The sequence below is a fragment of the Esox lucius genome, chromosome 3 (assembly GCF_011004845.1).
Source record: "Esox lucius isolate fEsoLuc1 chromosome 3, fEsoLuc1.pri, whole genome shotgun sequence".
Lineage (NCBI taxonomy): Eukaryota > Metazoa > Chordata > Actinopteri > Esociformes > Esocidae > Esox > Esox lucius.
The window spans coordinates 7,702,769-7,722,682 of NC_047571.1; the positions used below are offsets into that span (position 1 = coordinate 7,702,769).

General features: G+C 44.2%; 1 protein-coding gene across 2 annotated transcripts in view; it reads left to right on the top strand.

The window, feature by feature from the left end:
• LOC105017764 (neuropilin-1a) overlaps positions 1-19,914 on the top strand; it is a 42,844-nt gene that overhangs the window by 10,040 nt on the left and 12,890 nt on the right. For both annotated transcript variants that reach the window (XM_010882642.4, XM_010882650.5), the window contains exons 3-8: positions 3,225-3,406; positions 6,690-6,917; positions 8,872-9,042; positions 11,463-11,629; positions 18,639-18,794; positions 19,363-19,507. In XM_010882642.4, the coding sequence (XP_010880944.2) occupies positions 3,225-3,406; positions 6,690-6,917; positions 8,872-9,042; positions 11,463-11,629; positions 18,639-18,794; positions 19,363-19,507 (1,049 nt within the window). The remainder of the gene's footprint in view (positions 1-3,224; positions 3,407-6,689; positions 6,918-8,871; positions 9,043-11,462; positions 11,630-18,638; positions 18,795-19,362; positions 19,508-19,914) is intronic.

Below are 19,914 nucleotides of genomic sequence, written 5' to 3' on the forward strand. Positions count from 1 at the left end.
AATCAATAAAATCAATCAAATTCAACAATTTATGGACCGCAATTACCACGTATGTCTTCTCACCCACCTATTTTTGTTTCCTGTGTTTTTAAAATGAACAACATCGGCGCTTTAAGTATTTTAATATCTACTCACTCGGTTATTGATGTGCATTATGCCCCCCCCCTCCCCCCCGATACGCTTGTTAAGTCTAGCGCCATGTGAAGAGGGAATTCGTATGCCTGCCCGGATGTAGCTCAGGGCCTTCACTTCTCACTGAGACGGCCGTATTAATGAACTAAAAACCTTTCCTGTCGCCTTTGTTAAACAGAGAAACAGACTTGTTTTTTTGTTTCTCTGAGAAATGCGGCAGGGTTTATTCCCACCCCGTTGGAAGGACTGGATTGTGCTTGGCTGTGGGGCGCCACGCTCATGCACCAACCCACACTGGAAATGACCGAGTGGCCCCTGCAGTCTCACTTCACCCTCTTCTCTCCTTAGTCCAGTCATTAGTGGCTCCTCTCCGGGTGAAGCCAGCGTGTGTCTTTGAATCGGCTGGAAACTGTCGACAAACATTCTGCCTGCTCCAGGGGGAAAATGTGGCCAGACATCGCCTGGCCGGAGACACAGACGGGGGAAACTCAGTCACTCTCGCAGGCTCCGGGTCACCGCCCCGTACATACATGTAGACCCACTGTGTGTCTTTGAACACCGAGTGACACCGTGTCTCTCTGCTGACACATACAGCCACCAAACCCTCCCTCTATACGCTCTGCCACCTCTCTCCTCCATCCCTGTCCCTCCCGCCCTCCCCCCCCCACTCTGTTAGCATTCAAATTGGGCCAAGCAGCCAAGGAGCATGAACAGCCTCATCCTTTCCCATCCCTAACAAAAAGGCAGCCATGCAACAAAAAGTCCTCCGGTAAATTAAAGAGAGGAGAGGTGAAACCCTCCACTGGAGATTTTCAAATCCACCTGGGGACAGGGAGGGTTTTGGGGAGTGGGACATCCGTCATCATCAAGCCTGCTTAGACAGATGGCACGGGAATGAGAAGAGAGAAAACACAGGCTTGACTAAACGTTAATTCATCCTGGGGTATTTTCCAGCACTTGAAGCATTTTTGTGTTATGTACCAGTCCCTTTGTTTGTGGTGAACAGGGTGAACCAAACCGTTGACATGTTCGTTTGAGAGCTCATATGGTTACAGTAGATGAATGTGAAGGTTGGGTACTCCCATGGCTGAAGAAAAATGCTAAAATAGGGTTGGAACCATCTGTAAATCAGTGAGGCCCCACAACTGGTCAAACCAATCGAATGCCTTTCGTTGGGTGGAGCCGCTATTGCGCCCACTAGAGAGTTGTAGCAGGTGCATCCGCGTACAAGGTTGGCTGGGAAATTGCAGATTAAAACCTCATCAAAATATGTCGATGAATGCCGAATTTGTGTGTAGAGCACACTTGTGGTAAAAAAAGAAAAAAGGAATTCACTTTTCCCTCCAGGTTTTCTTCCATTTTCTGCAAGGTTGCAAACTAGCTAGCAGCTCTCTGTAAAAATGTTCCTACTCGGCCTGTAACCAGTGGCGATAATATTACACGCTGAATGTGGAGGGTTCTTAATATGGAACATAACTGTGGTATATTTAAAACATTTTAGCTAATACAAAATTCTCCTGACCTGTGAGGAAGGTGTGACATAATGTGATTTTGGAGGTGTGGCATTACAAGATTAAAGTATATGAAATTAGTCCACATGCAGTCCATTCATCTGGTTTACTCAAAGACACACCAAACCAAAGAGCCTTGATGGAAACACAACTGCACACACACATACGCAGACACTGCCAGAGATCCCAATAAGAGATCTAGAACCAACCATATGTGGCGTCTTGTCACCATAAAAAGGGCATTGTTTAAAATACATCACGTCAAGAGCTTTTTAGAAGTGCTTAGCCATGAGAAAACAACTTGTCATCAGGGAGGAATTCCTCTGCAAATTGAACATGATGGGGTTGTCTACACACTGAATTAAGCATGGGTAAAGTTGCTGATGAAGTAGCAGTGTGTGAATCACGATACATCCCAAAGGCTTTATGAAGCGCACTACTTTTAACCAGAACGCCGTGTAGCCGGACTGAAAGTAACACGCTACGTAAGGAATTTACTGGCATTTTGGACACACCCCTGGGCTTTTCTTGTGCCAGCCGGGCTAGGCTGTTTCTACAGCTGGTTCAGAGAGGAAGAGGGTTGTTGGCGTTGTCTGGGGGGGAAAAGCCTTTGGTTATCAGAAACAAGCTTCGTGAGCTCACCGTTTAACGTCAATGTTTTTTCGTGAACAAACAGGGTCAAACGTAGGAGAAGATTCGTCCACAGTTCACACCCAGTGATGTTTAACTGAATTTGCCACATTGCTGCACAGAATGGTCGGTGTGTTATCATTCATACGGGGCGCACACACACACACACACACACACACAGGCCTCCAGCAAACACACACACCCAATGACCTGCTCACACTCACTCTATTACTGTAGAGATCAGAGAAATGTCTGCGTTGGCTGACCCAGACCTTCGGGAGTGAGGTGGCCTTTTTAAAAGGATGAAGTGACACAGTACAAAGTGAGTCTGTCTGAGCACCCCCAGGTTCCCATGGAACACAGCCAACCTAGATAGATGAAGTCATCCCTTCAGCGCACTGCCCCGTCGGGAGTTCATTCTCATGTTTCCTCGTGTTCGGTCTCTCGTACAATGCACAGTAGAGTTAGCTCAACTGCCATTTCGTATTGTATTTTTCCGTCGGTTAGATTCAGGGCATGTGGTTGAACCATCAAATTTAATAGAGGCATTTTGTTTCATGGATGATAGCTGTTGCAGGATTATCTTATTATCTGAGTTTGTCTTGGAATGTGCAACATGGCCAGGAACCTAAATGGAGTATTGTTGTTTGTTCTTATCGTTTCTTTTAACCAGTTCTGGTCAGGGGGCCCAAACATGATTATAATTATCATTCAAAACAATATGAACAATGCAAATTGACAATGACTAAGCCACCACCAAAACATGACAATCATTTCAAATCTAGATTACTCTGAGACAGCTTCGTAATGTGTTGAAACATTTCGAATGTTTGTACTGTCACCTTTTTCCCACAAATATTATTCCCTCCTCAAAATATATATAGTATATACACAAAAAACATTTGGGGGCCAAAATGAAGTGGACCGCTTATACCCTCTGTCTGTCTGCAGGTATGACTATGTGGAGGTGTTTAACGGTGGGGACGAGAATGCTCCGACACTCGGGAAGTTCTGCGGGAAGATCGCCCCCTCTCCCATCATCTCCACCGGCAGCCAGCTCCTCATCAAGTTTGTGACCGACTATGAAACCCACGGCGCTGGATTCTCTGTACGCTACGAGGTCTTCAAGACAGGTCAGCTCTTTGGATAAGATGTTTAACCACTTCTAAAGTACTTTTCATGACTGTGTGTAGTTAGTAATCTTACAGATTACAAACTTCTACTTAGGTCAGATTTTCGGTTAGGCTCTGTTTACATCCTGTTTTAACAGGCTTTGTGTTGATCCACATTCTGATTGTAAAAGATGCATTGTGATTTCAGTGACTTGATCTTCAAACTATAAAAAGACAAGGTCTGGTCAAGATCAGGACAAGATTAGGACAAAAGACTTATCCTAACAGCAGTTATAAACATGGCTTTAGTCTAGCAACGAGACAATGGGAAATGAACATAACAATCAAGAGACTTGGGATTCGCTGCAAAGAGGCTGAATCTTCCGTTCAAGCTAACGTTTATGCTACTACATCCTTTTCTATCCAAGTAGCCTCCGTTCTGGAGATCCGACTGTTGTGAAGTCAAATGAACCCAGGGATCTGGAGATCCCCTGCCTTCTGAGTCAGCCCTGGGGGGCAGGATGCAGACCTGGGAGAGTAGTAAACATTCATATCAGCATTTTAAGGAAGGAAACCTGTTCCCATGTCCACCCTCTGATGCCTATCGGACAACGTTTGTCCAACTGACTGAGGGCCAACACGGTCACATCCGACACAAACTGATATATCTTCAATGCCCTCTTTCCTCTGCCTCTCCTACTACTGGGACCAATTACCTGGAGTCAAAGTTTTTATTCCAATTAGTTAATCCACTAATTTACTCCGTTTGAGCAGGGAATAGGAAATAAAGTGCAACTTAAGCAATTGTTCATCTCTAAGCAGTCACACTACCAAAGCCAAATACACATTTTCAAACACTGGTTCACCAATTTGTGGGCTTGGCATTTCTTATGGAATACGGTCCCCTTCTGGCCCAGAATCAGTCTCAGACTGTGTCTCTCCATCAATGTCCACGCCCACATGCTTCGGGAGAATAAGGATGAGGCAGTAGCAGCAGGTTTCCTGTTGTTGCCAAGAGGTTCCTGCTGGAGTCGTTCTTGCTCCGGTTAGGTTCTGCAAGCGGTGGGTGGGGCATTTGTTTTACAATGGAGTCGACAGTGAGGAGGGAAACCGAGCGAGAAACCGAGAGGGAAAAAGCGAGAGAGAAAGAGTGAGTGCAGGTGCCAGACAGGTGTGTGAGAGCCCAGGTTCATTTAGTTAATGGCATGTGTGTCCTTGGAGGATCATGTGTGACCTACACATCTGCTCTGGCACCAACGTTGCCTCATCTGAATCTAGGTTATGGGGGGGGGGTGACACACAGCACCCCGTGTTCAGCGCGATGCGTCTAAAAGCAGAGTGCTACATATGGCGAGTGGGTACATTTTGGGAGTCACCCCCTTCTGCTAAAATCCAACACAGTGAGATTCCCCTCTCCACATTTAAAATCCATTACCGAAACAAACAGAGTATCACCCTGGTTTTCTCATTGTGGCCAGGCTCTCACTGAGGAAGTACTGTTGTCACTAACACTCTAACTACTGGCCCGTCATTACAGAAAGGGATTGGAAATGGACTCTCTCGTGACGAGCGCCATTGCTAAAGATAGCTCGTAGTCAGAGTGACTTAATGACTTCGCCAGCATATCAAATGGCCCCCCATTCACAATCTAGTGCCCTACTTTTAATCGTAGCCCTGGCAACAACGTACATTCACTGTATCGGGAATATGGCGCCATTGAAGTGGGGGGCGACGACTGGAGCCCATCCGTCATAGGCAGAGCTCCTCCCACGACTGGCCACATAATGTGGACTCATGGTGTAATAAACGATACGCGGCGAGTCTTCCACAGAACCATGAGTCTATAGTTGGCCCGTTTTCTATATTTGCTTTCGTCTCACTGGCGTTCCTCGAACCAAAGACACATGTCTCAGGGTTTTTGTGTAATGGCAGTGTTTCTAAGACCACATCAAACTGTGGGTAGGGAAAGGGTTTCTGTGGGTGGAATTTGCCAGGGGTTTAGTTGATCGGCATTATCGGCGACGAAGAACACGCACAAGCACTTTCCCTTTTTTCAACCCAGTCACTCACTCCCTCTCTTTTCTCCCGCCCTTTTTCACGCTTTCTTCTCTCTTTCCTCACTCCCTGTTCCCACTTGCTCTCTCTCTTTTCTGCCCCTCTCCTTTCTCGCTTCGATGCCATTTATCATGCCACACGTTTATTGACGGCACCTGTGTCAACATCAAGACGGGGACGTTAGCGTGTTTGTGAGCGGCACACACACTCCTCCTGTTCAAGTGCCATGCCCTCTCTCTCATCTATCAGAGGTCACATCTGGTCCAGCAACACGAGAGGCACATCTCACTCTAGTGGGTCGGCAACCATCTCCGACTTAGTTTTTAAAATGTTTTCCCTAGAAAGATCAGACAAGGGTTCCAATTTAACCTTGGCTGGAACATGGCCCTTTACGGGTGGGGTTGAGGGGGAGGGACTCAGCCGGCAGACGTCCTGGACTTGAACAGAGGCCTATTGTGTCCGTTGTCAAAGGAATGTGTTGGTTTTATCTTAAGTAAGGCCCGATGTAAAGGCCCGATGTAAAGGCCCGATGTAAAGGCCCGATGTAAAGGCCCGATGTAAAGGTTTGATGTAAAGGCCCGATGTAAAGGTTTGATGTGAAGGCCTGATGTAAAGGTTTGATGTAAAGGCCTGATGTAAAGGTTTGATGTAAAGGTTTGATGTAAAGGTTTGATGTAAAGGTCTGATGTAAAGGTTTGATGTAAAGGCCTGATGTAAAGGTTTGATGTAAAGGTTTGAGGTAAAGGTTTGATGTAAAGGCCTGATGTAAAGGTTTGATGTAAAGGTTTGATGTAAAGGCCTGATGTAAAGGTTTAATGTAAAGGTTTGGTGTAAAGGTTCTGATGCCAGCTGCCTCCATTTTGTCGCATTAAATGCTCATATGGCGGTAGTTCCGTCAGGCTGCATGTTCAGCAGGAGGAAGGAGCCACGGTGAAATAGGTCTTCACAGCAGGGAGTGGTCTCTTCAGGCTCATTTGGGGTGGGGTGGAATGAAGGGGTCTGGGGTGGGGTGGAGGGGACTGCTGGGTGACGACGTCTCCGTAAACAAGCCCAGAGTGTCTCTGCCTACAGCAATCAATAAATACCAGGCGGCCGCTCCAGTCAAAACACAGACAGAGCAGGCCAGTGGCACCAATAAGAGGGTTTGAACAATAAGAGCAAAGATTGCGCTGAACCAAATGGTAATCATTTGTACGGGATAATGACTATGTCTAATGCGAAATATTTTTCTCCCCAATCATCTCCTCAGGACCTGAGTGCTCCAGAAACTTCACCGCGCCCAGTGGTCTGATAATGACCCCAGGCTTCCCGGACAAGTACCCCAACAACCTGGACTGCACCTTAATGATCATCGCCCCCAAGACGTCCGAGATTGTGGTGGACTTCAACGCCTTCGACATGGAGCCGGACACCACGCCCCCACCCGGGGCCATCTGCCGCTACGACTGGCTGGAGATCTGGGACGGGTTCCCGGCAGGTGAGGAGGGGAGCGAGCAGGGGAGGGAGGGATGGAGAGGAGGCGCACGAAAGAGAGAAAAAGAAAGTGACAGAGGAGAAAATGGAAACACGTTTACCTTGTCAGCCTGTGACTCTTTTGTTTTCCGTCCACCGGGCCACACACACGCACGCACACGCGCACACACACAGATTGAAACTAGCACATCAAGGCTGAAGACCTGCACAGCTCATCGTCTGCGATTGTGTTGTTTCGCTGGACCGCGTTACCCAGATTTCATTGTTGTGTGATGAGGCTGAAGAGAATGGAAGGAAACTCACGTTGACAAGCATCCATGCCTGGCTGGACACAAAGCTTTGTCTCGCTTTCAGGGACTTCCTCCTCTATCCGAGGGTCTTCACATGTTAGGAACCTGCATCCCGAATGACTCTCTGTTCGTTTTTCTCGAAAATGGGCAAAGTAGTTCACTAGAAATGGAAATGGACTTGCCATTTTGGGCAATGCCGGGGAATGGACAGGCACAGCCTTTTAGAGATACAGCAGGAACAAACAATCCCGTACCTCTAGCCAGGCTCTATTTAACCAATAATGCCAATGGTGGATGGATATATGCCCAATATAACACAGGCTGAGGCAGGAGTTCCCAAACTTTTTTGGCCGACGACCCCATTTCGATATCTAAAAATGTCTGCGACCTCAACCACGTGTAATGAATATAATTATATAATCATAATTTTTTTATTTGAGGCTGAGAGTCAATTGTAAAACATTCTCCCCCGACCCCATTTTCATATTAGGTGACCCCACATGGGGTCGGGGCCCCTAGTTTGGGAACCTCTGGGCTTAGGGCTATTCTTATACACAAGTTAACAAGTGCCTGGAAACAGCATTTAGATGTGGTATATTAGCCATAATGCAACAAACCCCTGAAGTCCTATATTTCTATTAGAAACCCATTGACCCAAAAACTATTTTTTTACTTTTTATGTCTCAGCTTTTAGCCAATTAGCATTCAGGATTCAAACTATTGTTTATAATCTATATTACTGTTTATAATGTATATCACATACTTTTCATGGCCATATCTCTCTGTATGTTTTCAGTGCCAGTGTCTGCAAAGCTGGCATGTACCTGTGTCACTGTCCAGAAACCTCTAATCTATATGCCAAAACGATTTAGCCAAAAACTTTGGTTCTGTGTCATTTGACATACAAATTAATTTCAGGGCCATTTGTTTCACCAGATTTGTTGTTTATTGGCTGTGAATGCATGTTAATGTGCCGCACTGTGAACGTGCAATATGATATCGCACATCTATTTTGGACACAAGGTGTGAAATCACAGGTGAGGTGAAACCAGAGCTACAAACACATGTTTTTTCAGCAAACCAAGACAAAGTTGAAGTAAATAATGAACAACAAAAATGTCAATTGTTTCTTTTCCCATGCTTTGGCCCTAAGCAACCAGCCATTTGTCCCACAGAGACTATGAGCACCATATCAAAACACCTCCTGACTAAATAGCTGTACTATTCTGCACTCAAACTCTGCTCATTTACCAGCATCTAGATAGTGTACACTATACCGATAATGTAACCCCACTATAAATTCATGTTGCTGTATTATATTCTCACATATCCTATGATGTTATACGCTCATCACTCGTTGTGCATAATTGGATGTGACGTCTATGGTGAGTTTGTGATGTAGACTGTCCCAATATTTTTCTACAACTAGCAGTGTCATTACACCAACAATAGTTGAAAATACTGAATATATGTAAATGTAGTTAGATAATTAATGTGACAATTCAAATGAGTGTTATTAGACAATCACAGTATGAGGTGTGTTATAATTATGTCCTGTTTGCTCTGGCTGCTGGGGACTTGACGTGAGCGTGTCTTCTCTTTCTCTCCCTCCCTCTCGCCCTTCCTCTCTGTAACTCTCTCTCTCTCTCTATCTCTCTCTCTTCCCAGTGGGTCCCCACATTGGGAGGTACTGTGGGAACACCAGCCCAGGCCGGGTAATCTCTTACACAGGGATCCTGTCTATGACCATCAACACTGATAGCGCCATTGCCAGAGAGGGCTTCTCAGCCAATTACACGTTCAGAGATCGGAGTGTTTCACAGGGACAGACTCCGGAAGGTTAGTATGGACCGGCTCACTTTAAAAGGCTGATCTTCTCAAAAAAGGCGTTTTAGTATTCCGGACATTCCCTGAATCAAAAGCATCCCCCAAAAAAAACTCAGTTCAGGAGTCAAGTTTTCAATACTTTATTTTTGTCCTTTCTCGAATGCTGGACCTTGCCTCGTCCCAGAACATTCCGGGGGCAGATGGGTGTGTTTTTGGGGGGGGATTGTATATATTTCCGGGGCCACAGTGTCCAGCTTTAAGTGCCTTGACACTTGATGGGATGGGGTGAGGGAGAGGAAGTAGGTGGGATTGGTGCTGGGAAGAGAGGGGGAGTTGGGGAAGGACATTATACGTGGGGCTGTTTGGTGACACAGTGTCTGCCCGGAGGCCTGCCTGGAATGCACTACTCACACACACACACACACACACACACACAAACAAACTTATGCGCGCACATAAGCAGGACTGATTTACAAGAGCCCATCCTAGAGTATCCAAACTGTTTCGGTTCTTCTTTCCTCCCCTGCGCTCCACTAATTCTCTCATTTCTATTCATGAGTATGCTATCGTTCCATTCTTGCAGTGCGCAGTGTCTGAACATCCAAATATCCACACGTCATTGCAAACCAAACGCAAGCCCTTATCAGAGACTCTCCTTTAACAGTTTATGGGACCTGGCCCACAGCATGCAGGGTTTGTCACGTTTAAAGATAACATCAAGTCATCGAAAAGAGATGCTGCTATCTGAGAATTGGACATTTCCCTCCTTCCTCCCACGCAACAGGGAAAAAGTCTATACAAATTGAACTTGAAACAGTTTAGGAACAAGACGCACTAATATCAAAGAGAGTAATAAGCTAATGTTGCGGTAAAGGCTATGTGATTGGATGACCCATGAGGCCTTTATTTCAATCCGTTAAGCTAAGCTGGAGGCCTGGTGATGAGAGCAGTCATCACTCTGCTTTGCTTTCTCTGTGTGTGTGTGTGTGTCTGTGTGTGTGTGTGTGTCTGTGTGTGTGTGCGCGCTCTTGTTTCTACAGCCATCTGGGGTAATTAGAGTGCTGTCTACCACAAGCATTGCTCTTAGCCCTCTAGAGAAAGGCTATGTGAACAGATTTACAATCTGACGATAGCCACGTATGTGTGTTTGTGTGTGTGTGTGTGTGAGAGAGAGATAGTGTTAGAGTGTGAGAGTGTGTTCATGCACACATACACAAGCAAACAAACACTCGAGCACATACATTCCTACAAGCGGGGTGAACAAGGTCAGGTCACAGGGCTCCTAATAATCGGAAAGAATCTGGGGGAGTTGCGACAGGGGACCATTTGTAAATGTTTCCCCCTGATGAGTTAAAGTCATTGATAAGGAACAACTTAAAACAAACCCTGTCACTGATGTTTTAGAGCTGGCCAGAGTTTATAAAAATGAAAACCAGCGCCTCTCTGCTTGACACCAACCCTAACCCGAACCCATGTTTGGGGAAGGTTTAATCAACCAAACACTAACAAATAGTTTTTGATGGAAATGGATGCTTTTGAAGGGAAGACACTCTCGAAATGGCTAGAATTGTATCCACCTTGTGGATGTCGTTGAACTATTTTAATTCCATTCCGCTCAATTTCAGCCAGATAACATGAAGTAATTGAAAAGGAGTACTGCTATCTGAGAATATGACATTTTCCTCTCCTTCCTCCCACGCAATGGGAAGAAAAGCTTAACTCAAATTAGTTGAAGACTCACACACTTACATCAAAGAGACAAAGAAGCTAATGTTGCGGAAAAGGCAGTGTGATTGGATGACCCATGAGGCCTTTAACCTTTAACCTTTTTGTTAGTATTTGTCAATATTTTTGCCTTGTCCTCCTCAAAGCAGCCTACACTAGTTCTATGTGACATGTTTCAACAATGAGGAATTTGGTCTGAAAATGTTTGACAGATTGCTCTAGGTGGGTATTGTTTCAATGGGTCCAGACAAGAATAAGGCAGTTTATTTTCTTTTGCCTCACAGAGGAAGTGAGTCACATTTGGTTGTCTTCCTTTGCACTCACACGAAGGGTGTTTGAGATCTAAACCCCTGGGATTAGGTCACACTCAAGGCTGCGTTTCTTTTCACACAAACAGACAAAAGAGAGAATGGAGCCTCACGTTTATTTCTCACTGTTTTTTTTTATAGCTTTTTGGAAAATAGGGTGATATCAAAACTGAAAGGTTTCTAGATCAAATCCCAAAACAGGCATGGTGAAAAATCGGCCGTTCTGTCCCTGAGTTTGGCACTTAAACCTAATAGCCCCCCAGTTCAATGACGTGCAGTAAATGACAATGTGTTTCAGTCAACCCATCTGTTAAAGTAAGGGTTTAATAAAAAAATCTCCTTATGTGAGATTGTCTGTATTCTGAAGTACTCGTTCAAATCATTTTCATTCATGGGCAGATTTTACGTGTTTGGAGCCTCTGGGGATGGAGTCAGGAGAGATCACCTCGGATCAGATCACCGCCTCCTCTCAGTACAACCCCAACTGGTCTCCGGAACGTTCCAGACTCAACTACAAAGTCAACGGATGGACCCCCTCGGAGGACTCCAGCCGAGAGTGGATACAGGTATGAGGCGGCCTGGCGGGGTCTGGCTTATGCGTGTCAGGGATAGGAACTGAAGGGCTCTGCCTTCTGCCCGAGTGTATCAGTCCTGTGAAAAAATAAAGTGATATTTCTTCACCTGAGAGGATTGACCCACCAACACGTTTTAATACGGTCGGTCCGATATGACAGCAACCGGCGGCTTTCCAGGCCTTCGTCTGGATCGTGTCCTTTGTTCTTTCTGGGCTCCCTGTCTAGGAAGAGCTATTGTGATGTTACAGTGTCTATTTATCTAGACAGATGGCTGTAAACAGAGTTTTGCGGGAGAATCAGGACCAACTCGAACCAATTTCACAGCTGTCTGGCAGCATCCTTAATGAGCGGTGTTTAATCCGATAACTGTGTGTGATTCTAACAGGTCAGGGGGTGTGTGTGTGTGTGTGTGTGTTCGTCCGTGCGATTCCAGCAGCACAGATGACGAGGTCATTGAGAGCGACCCCAGAACTACAAAAGCCACCGTGTCTTCTAGCAAAAATGAAACGGCACCAAGTCCCCATACTAGACAGATTGTTATCAAGACTTCAGACTGACCAGACTTGGCCTTTGAGTTGATTAAGCTCACTGTATACAAAATAAAAAGAGATGACTTCTGTCGTTTTGTTTTGGAAAGACTGTAACGACCTCGTGGGTATATTCATTCTATAGAAAATAAATTATGTAAACGTTGCAAAACATTTCAAATGTAAAGAAACAGGAAGCTTTTTTTTTTTTTTATGAAACGGTCCTATTCTCTGATGTGAACATTTTGTTTGGCAGAGTGAATGCACCCCTGGGGTTTTCTTCTTGTTGTATGCGTGTTTTAGCTGTAGCGCTTTAACACCCACACACTCCAGACACTATCGACTGAAAATATGTTATTATTTCCGAGAACAGAACTCCACTTTAAAAGGGATTATACTGTCTTAATACAATTATACAGAAAGACTCCAAACCAAACGAACATGTAAAATAAACATTTCTAAAAAAACACAACAGAGTCCCAGCAACAATTTAGGGACTCTTGTCTATTGTCGCCGGACAAAAATTCTTTAACTGATGTGAAAAACACAACATTAATCAAATGGGGCGCTCTCCCTGGTTTGACCTCGTTGCGTGACAGATATGGTGCGTGTTGAATCATGGGAAGTCTTGGGAAATTGAATTACATGGCTACAGAATAGTGCAGTGACACTGTGTGAAGGATGGGAATGGAACCACAGTGTCCTGTTTTGGCGTCGCCACTCTTTTTCTGGGTGAGTAAGAAATAGCATGTCCTCATGGAATTGTGTGGGCAGTGTGTTTGCGCGGGCTTGAACCTCTCCCATGGGTGACAGGGGACTCCTGGGAACTGGCGCTTTGTGTTCACTTGTGCTGTACAATACTTCCTGTGGCGTATTCCTCACCGATAAAGGACATTCCATGCCCCTGCACCTTTTCAGAATTCCTGGCAACCTACAAATAGTACAAAAGCTATGCTGTTACGGTTTCTGAGCCACTTGAACTGATTTAAAAGCATGCGCCGTGGCGTAATCGCCCAGCATCAAATCTGTACAAATTTCAAAATGCAGAGAATGTGCATGCGCTGGGGATGGACAGGTGGCATGAGTACAGAGGGATTCTTTTTTTTTACTCTTTTCTAGGCTTTCCAGCCAGGCAAAGCCCTTGTTGCTCAGCTTCAGTCCTGGTCCCAAATTGATCTCCCAATCGAACCGGAGACCTTCATTGCAAATAAAAGGCTCTGTACCAAAGGCTCTGTCCAGTGAATGCTATTCTATCTGACATGAGCTTCGCAGCGGCCGGCCAAGCCTATTGGCCAGACTTCCTCTATGACAAGACCGATGCTAATTACTCTCCCATATCCCTAATTACTCAACACTTGGCAGCGTTGACACTGCGGCTGAAAATAAAACCCCTTCTCCCAGGCATTTAATGGAGAAAACAATGAGACGCAGAAACGGCTATATTCATCGGCCGGGCCGTGACTAAATGAGATTGAACAAAAACATTGGCTCGTCCTTCCAAACAGGATATTGGTGTTTTTTTCTGGCAGGGTGAGGAGACGCTTGTAATCAGTGCCGGGCTAATGTGACTGCTGCGACCCATCAGACGTCCCCGTGTTTTCTCCAGAAAGGGCTGTGTCCTAGTCGTCCTGGACAAGATCAGGACCAGGGGAGAGCGTGGGCCAGAAATATACAATGTAATTATTCTCAATTAACAAGCTTTCCAAAACTGACCCAGCTGAGATGTGGGTTGTCAGTTTTGGCCACGTTCAAAAGAGTGGAAGGCGTTGTATTGTAATTACATGATTAAATATACCTTACCTTGTTGCCTTTTTGTTTTGCACTGAGAAGGCAATTAGTTTAACGAAAGACCACCACCTAGTGTCCAACGTCCCTCAACAAAACCCCCTGACGACGTGTAGGACTACTCCATCTTAGGTGTTTGATTCTGATATGTGCCAATTAGCATTGACTCTCTGTGACATGTCGCAGTCTTTACCGTATTTTGTGATGACAGCCACTCCGACTGTCTCCGAGGACTCCTTTGTTTTCATTTTTCTTCTGCGTCTTGCAGCAAACATTCTCGCACAGGACGGCCTAAATGTGTTCTCCAGATGTATGTCTCTTTCCTGACACTACGTCACAGATCCATGACCAACGTTCCTCCTCAAGTAGTGGGCCTCTATAAATACTTTTGTGTTCGAAGAGGAAGGAAACCTTTCCTGTGTGAGCTTACCTCACAGGTTTCAATAACATGTCAATCTGACTGCAATTCACCAGTGCCATACAACCAGTCATGTTGGTGTTCAGTTTGGAACAGCAGATTCATTTCTACCTGTGACATTTGAAGGACACTATTTACAAAGGGCCTAGCTGTGTTCATAAAAGAGCAGAGATGAAATTAATCAGAATGGTACCGGTATGGCCAAAGATTTATCATAAAGGAACCTGCAACACCAATTTCTGCACTCCATCCAAATTTCTCTCAGGCCACATTAAAATGACAACATGATGAAAAATTGTTTCCTGGAAATAGTATCAATAAAATATAAACTGTAGACCCATGAATAATAGAATTGAGTGTAGCGAGTGCACACATGCATGAATTAGGTATCTCATTATATTCAGTTGAAGTAAGATAAATGAGGCACTACTCCTTAGAAACCCAAATGGAACCCTATTCCCTATTTAGTGCACTAGTTCTGACAAGAGCTCATTGGGCCCTGATCAACAGTAGTGCACTTTACAGGGAATAGGGTTCCCTTTGGGACAGTAGTCTGGCTAGCTGCCGTGCTGCGTTGTGGGCCACGTTGCCTACTTCATCAGACTAAATGGAAAATGTTCTGCCTTAAAACTCCAAGTCATAATTCAAACTCCCTGAAAAGTTGAAGGCATGGAGTTGCATGTGTTTTTTTTAGGCCTTAAATCAATATTATCTGAAAGACTCTCCAACAGTTTCCTTAGTCCCAATTTCCATCTGTAGATGTTCTTTAGATAGTAATACTATCAACAAACTTTCAACAAACCTTCAACAAGTTATCGGTTGTAGAGCATCTACAGGAACACTTTCGCGACTCTCAAAATGAAGTGTTACCGGAGAGTCTTTAAGAAAGATGCTTTAAACTGACATGGTAATGAAGCAGGGCAATGACTAAAAATCACTTGAACACATCACGGCCTAGGGAGGTCCAGCTCTCTACGTCATCTCCAGTACTACTGCAGCATGGGTTTGAATCTATCCTTATGCTCTAATACTCTCTCTTCTATCTATCCTTATGCTCTAATACTCTCTCTTCCTTCTATCCTTATGCTCTAATACTCTCTGTTCTATCTATCCTTATTCTCTAATACTCTCTCTTCTATCTATCCTTATGCTCTAATACTCTCTGTTCTATCCATCCTTATTCTCTAATACTCTCTCTTCTATCTATCCTTATTCTCTAATACTCTCTCTTCCATTTATCCTTATGCTCTAATACTCTCTGTTCTATCTATCCGTATGCTCTAACACTCTCTGTTCTATCCATCCTTATTCTCTAATACTCTCTTCTATCTATCCTTATGCTCTAATACTCTCTCTTCCATCTATCCTTATGCTCTAATACTCTCTGTTCTATACATCCTTATGCTCTAATACTCTGTTCTATATATCCTTATGCTCTAATACTCTCTCTTCTATCTTTCCTTATTCTCTAATACTCTCTCTTCCATCTATCCTTATTCTCTAATACTCTCTGTTCTATCTATCCTTATTCTCTAATACTCTCTGTTCTATCTATCCTTATTCTCTAAAACTCTGTTCTATCTGTCCTTATGCTCTAATACTGTGTTCTATCCATCCTTATTCTCTAATACTCTCTCTTCTATCTATCCTTATGCTCTAATACTCTCTCTTTTATCTTTCTCCACTATCCCTTCCCAAAAAAGCATAAAGAAAATAGAAACAGACACATAAAGCAATTAATTGTGCTGTGGTTCAGCTACTTTAAAGTACATCAATATTCAGTACTTGGCAGCATGTTGGCCAGCAGTCAGTTCTGCCCTCTATATCCTCATGCCTTTGAGACCAGAGCTGTGTCTCATTTAGCAAACTACGTCTTACACTGAGACCTTGGGACTAGAATGTTCTATCTAGGCAAAAAAAAAAACATTGTTCAGGGTTATTGAGCATAAATTATTTCACATTTCATTTTGCTGTTATGTAGTTAATCTGTCATAACCCAAAAATACTTAATTTCAGAGTATAATTAAGTAATTTATTTATTTATTCAAATGTTTTTGGGTAACAGGTAAACCCTGTGTTCAGCATTGTGTCCTTATTGCTATTATTTTTGCCATGTGTCTATTTACTTTATTTAATAAATATTTTTGATTGGTGATTTCTTCAGGGAAACATTTTGTTTTATGGTCCAAATAGTGTGCACCCATTTCGAATGACAAAAACATTTACATCTGAAACTGTTTCTGAAATGTCGATCTGGGTTTAGCAATTGGTTCTAGCTACACAGAAATTTCAAATAATTATAATGCTTATATAAAGGTAGCAACATTTAATGGTAAGTTAATTATTAAATAAAGAAAATAAAATATTTATATCATGTTCAATACACTGGTTGAAGTGATTGTTCCCAGAAACGGTACACATTGCCATTTCTGGGTGATTCAATTGATTGAGTCTGACAAGCAAACTCAAAAAATTATTTACTTCTTTACTTATCAATAATGTGATAAAACAATAAAGGTCTCCACACAATTTTACCCATTACCCCTGATTTGAAATTACTTATGGGCTTGTTCGTCACAGCAACTCCTAGCAGCCTTCCAGATCAAAAGGTGTCCCCCGATACGCATCCGGCCAAACTGTTCTGCTTCTTACAATGCTCGCTCAACCAAGGAACCTACCGGAAACCTTTGTGCTTGCAGAACGCTTCTCTGGCTAATGACCATGCCTGGAATCACTAGAGCATGACATGATAAGACAACCATGTCCAACATCCCTCCCACCAACTCGGGTGGTGCTTAGCGCATTTTCACTGCCTTTCGCGGGACCCCCGGGCACCATACTGTAGGTGTGCTGCAACTAGGATATGAGTCCAGGTCACAATGACGCAGCTGCACTTCAGTGTGCCCCAGACAGCTGCACCTCTTAGAAGCCCTGGAATTCTTTCTTTGTTCTGAGCTGCATTCCAATATTCTCTGGGTGTGCTGTTGATGGTCTATGTAACTGTCAATTTGATACCATCCTTTTCAATAAAAAGGAGAGTGGACACAGTCTCCATAGTGTGTATTGTTGTCTTAAGGGAGTTACTGACAGTGGGAATCACAGAGAGAAAGGTGACACTGTGGGGAAGGGTAGAGGCGGGTACTGATGGGACTCCTACTACCGAACCAAAGCACCACACATGCAAAAAAATTTAAATGGACACCCAAGCACTGTGACTGGATTGCAGATAAAACCTCACAGCCTGAAGTTTAATGTGTTTTGGGGAGTTAAAACTTTGAGTTTAAAAAAAATCTTATTAAAAATAGTTAAAAATATGTATATATTTTGTATATCATTTATGAAGGACCTCCAAAATAATTACTGGTGGATCGAACAAACTGGTGGATCGAACCGTCTCGTTCCAAGCTTCAGTAATACATTACACCTCCTTTGACCTGAGGCGAGGCCTATTTGAGACAAGCCTTAGGGGGCAAAATGGCCCTCAAGCTATTCCCCAGACGAATGATGGAGTCTCTGTCTCTGCTCTGCTTTACACTGCTGGCTGGAGCTGATTTCCTGTGAACCTTCCCGTCCTACAGGAAGGGCCAAAGCTCCTGTTTTCAATGTCAGGGGCATTGTGGTCCTTCCCACTGGTTTCATCCTGTCGGCCACAATGGGATTAACAGGCCCTGCCCTCAGAAGGCCTGCTCTGTTTATTCATCAGAAGTGTGTAAACGTGGTCGACACAAAAAGCTACCTAGCTGATCATATCATGAGAGTCAGTGAGTCAGTAGTTGGCCCGGATAGGTATTGCTAGTTGCTTTTGCCTACTATTTTCAAACCCGGTACGAAACATTCCTCATATGAACTCTAAAGGATGCACGATATTTTGACGTGCACGAAACTGAGAGCAGCGAGCGCTAACCCAAGCGCAAATAATGTTGGTTGTTTAAGCAATACGTCATAAGTGGGCCTGGTATATGGCCCATATCCTAAGGCTAAGAGCTGTCCTTAGGGCACGACGCATTGCAGAGTGCCTGGACGCATCCCATTTATTGAAGTATACCCCAAACGACTCAGCTGCCTTATTGCCGTTATAATATCAGTTGATAATATCTATATTTTTTAACCTGGTAAGACGTCTGTGAAGTTAAAACGTTGTAAGATTATTGAGCAGGGAAGAAATGGCAGTATTCCCGCTTCAGTCCTCTTGTCGTTTAAATCTGTGTTTTGCATAATGCATGAGCTAACAGGTTTCTAGCTAACGGGGGATTCTGATTCACGTTGCCAGGTGGACCTTGGCTTCCTCCGCTTTGTCTCAGCCGTGGGTACACAGGGAGCGATCTCCAAGGAAACCAAGAAGGAGTATTTTGTCCGCTCCTACAAAGTGGACGTGAGCTCCAACGGAGATGATTGGGTCACGATAAAGGAGGACTCCAAGCAGAAGGTTAGATGGCTCACCACTTGTCCATGTCTTTCATCAACCATGTAACAAGTTCCAGATAGGCCAGATTTCCTTTGCTCTGGTCAAAGACCCACCACAGCCAGTGTGTCATATTCAAAGTAACAGACCAGGGAAAATCTCACATGTACATGTTCAAATACACAAATAATGTTGTCGACTCATCCTTTAAATGTGTTTGCAGCCAAAGCTTGAATGTGAGGGAAAGAATTTAGAAAAAACATACAGACCATTTGGAAAATATGACATTCTCCTCCTGAGGCGTTTGAACTGGCTGATCAGCAGTTTCTGACTGGTATATACGACCAGACCATTCTGTGGGTACGCTCACACCATTCCAGCAACGGAAAGCTGCTTTTTTAGGGGGGCGGATTCATATTGCAAGGAATTCTAGGTTGTATTTCATCCAAATCTGGAAACACTGGGCAGTTCTTTTAGACTGGGCATTTCCTCCAGGTCCCCTATGCGGCGGTGTCTTATACATTACAAAAGACACTGGTGAATTAGGGAGCCATTTTTGTTTCTGACTCAGTCATTTTTTCCTCCATTCCAGATTTTCCAGGGGAACCGCAACCCAACAGAGGAGGCCAGAGCATTCCTGCCTAAGCAGACCCTGGCCCGATATATCCGGATCCGACCCATGTCCTGGGAGATAGGCATCTGCATGCGCTTCGAGGTGTACGGCTGCAAAACCTCTGGTAGACACACACACAGACACACAAACACACACACAGACACACAAACACACATACACACACATACACACATACACCTTGTCTCATCCCCGACTTCTGACCCAGAACCTATCTGCTCTGCCGTAGGTACTCTAGGAAATCAAATCCATTATTTTTTTGGCTGTACGGAACAGGCCTTTTGATTTAAAACAGTCACTGGTTAGAGGGTCTTGCTAGCTTGTTATTCTTTGGAAAAGTCCTGTGGAACAACTCCAAAATGAAGTCACTCTACATCTAGTATTTATGATGTTACTAAGCACAGGACTTTGTTCTTCTCAGAAATACATCTTACCTTATTCCTCTCAGTAGGAGAGGATCATAAAGATGGTATTACACTCATGCTTCATCACTACTGCACCTCCGGGTGTGTG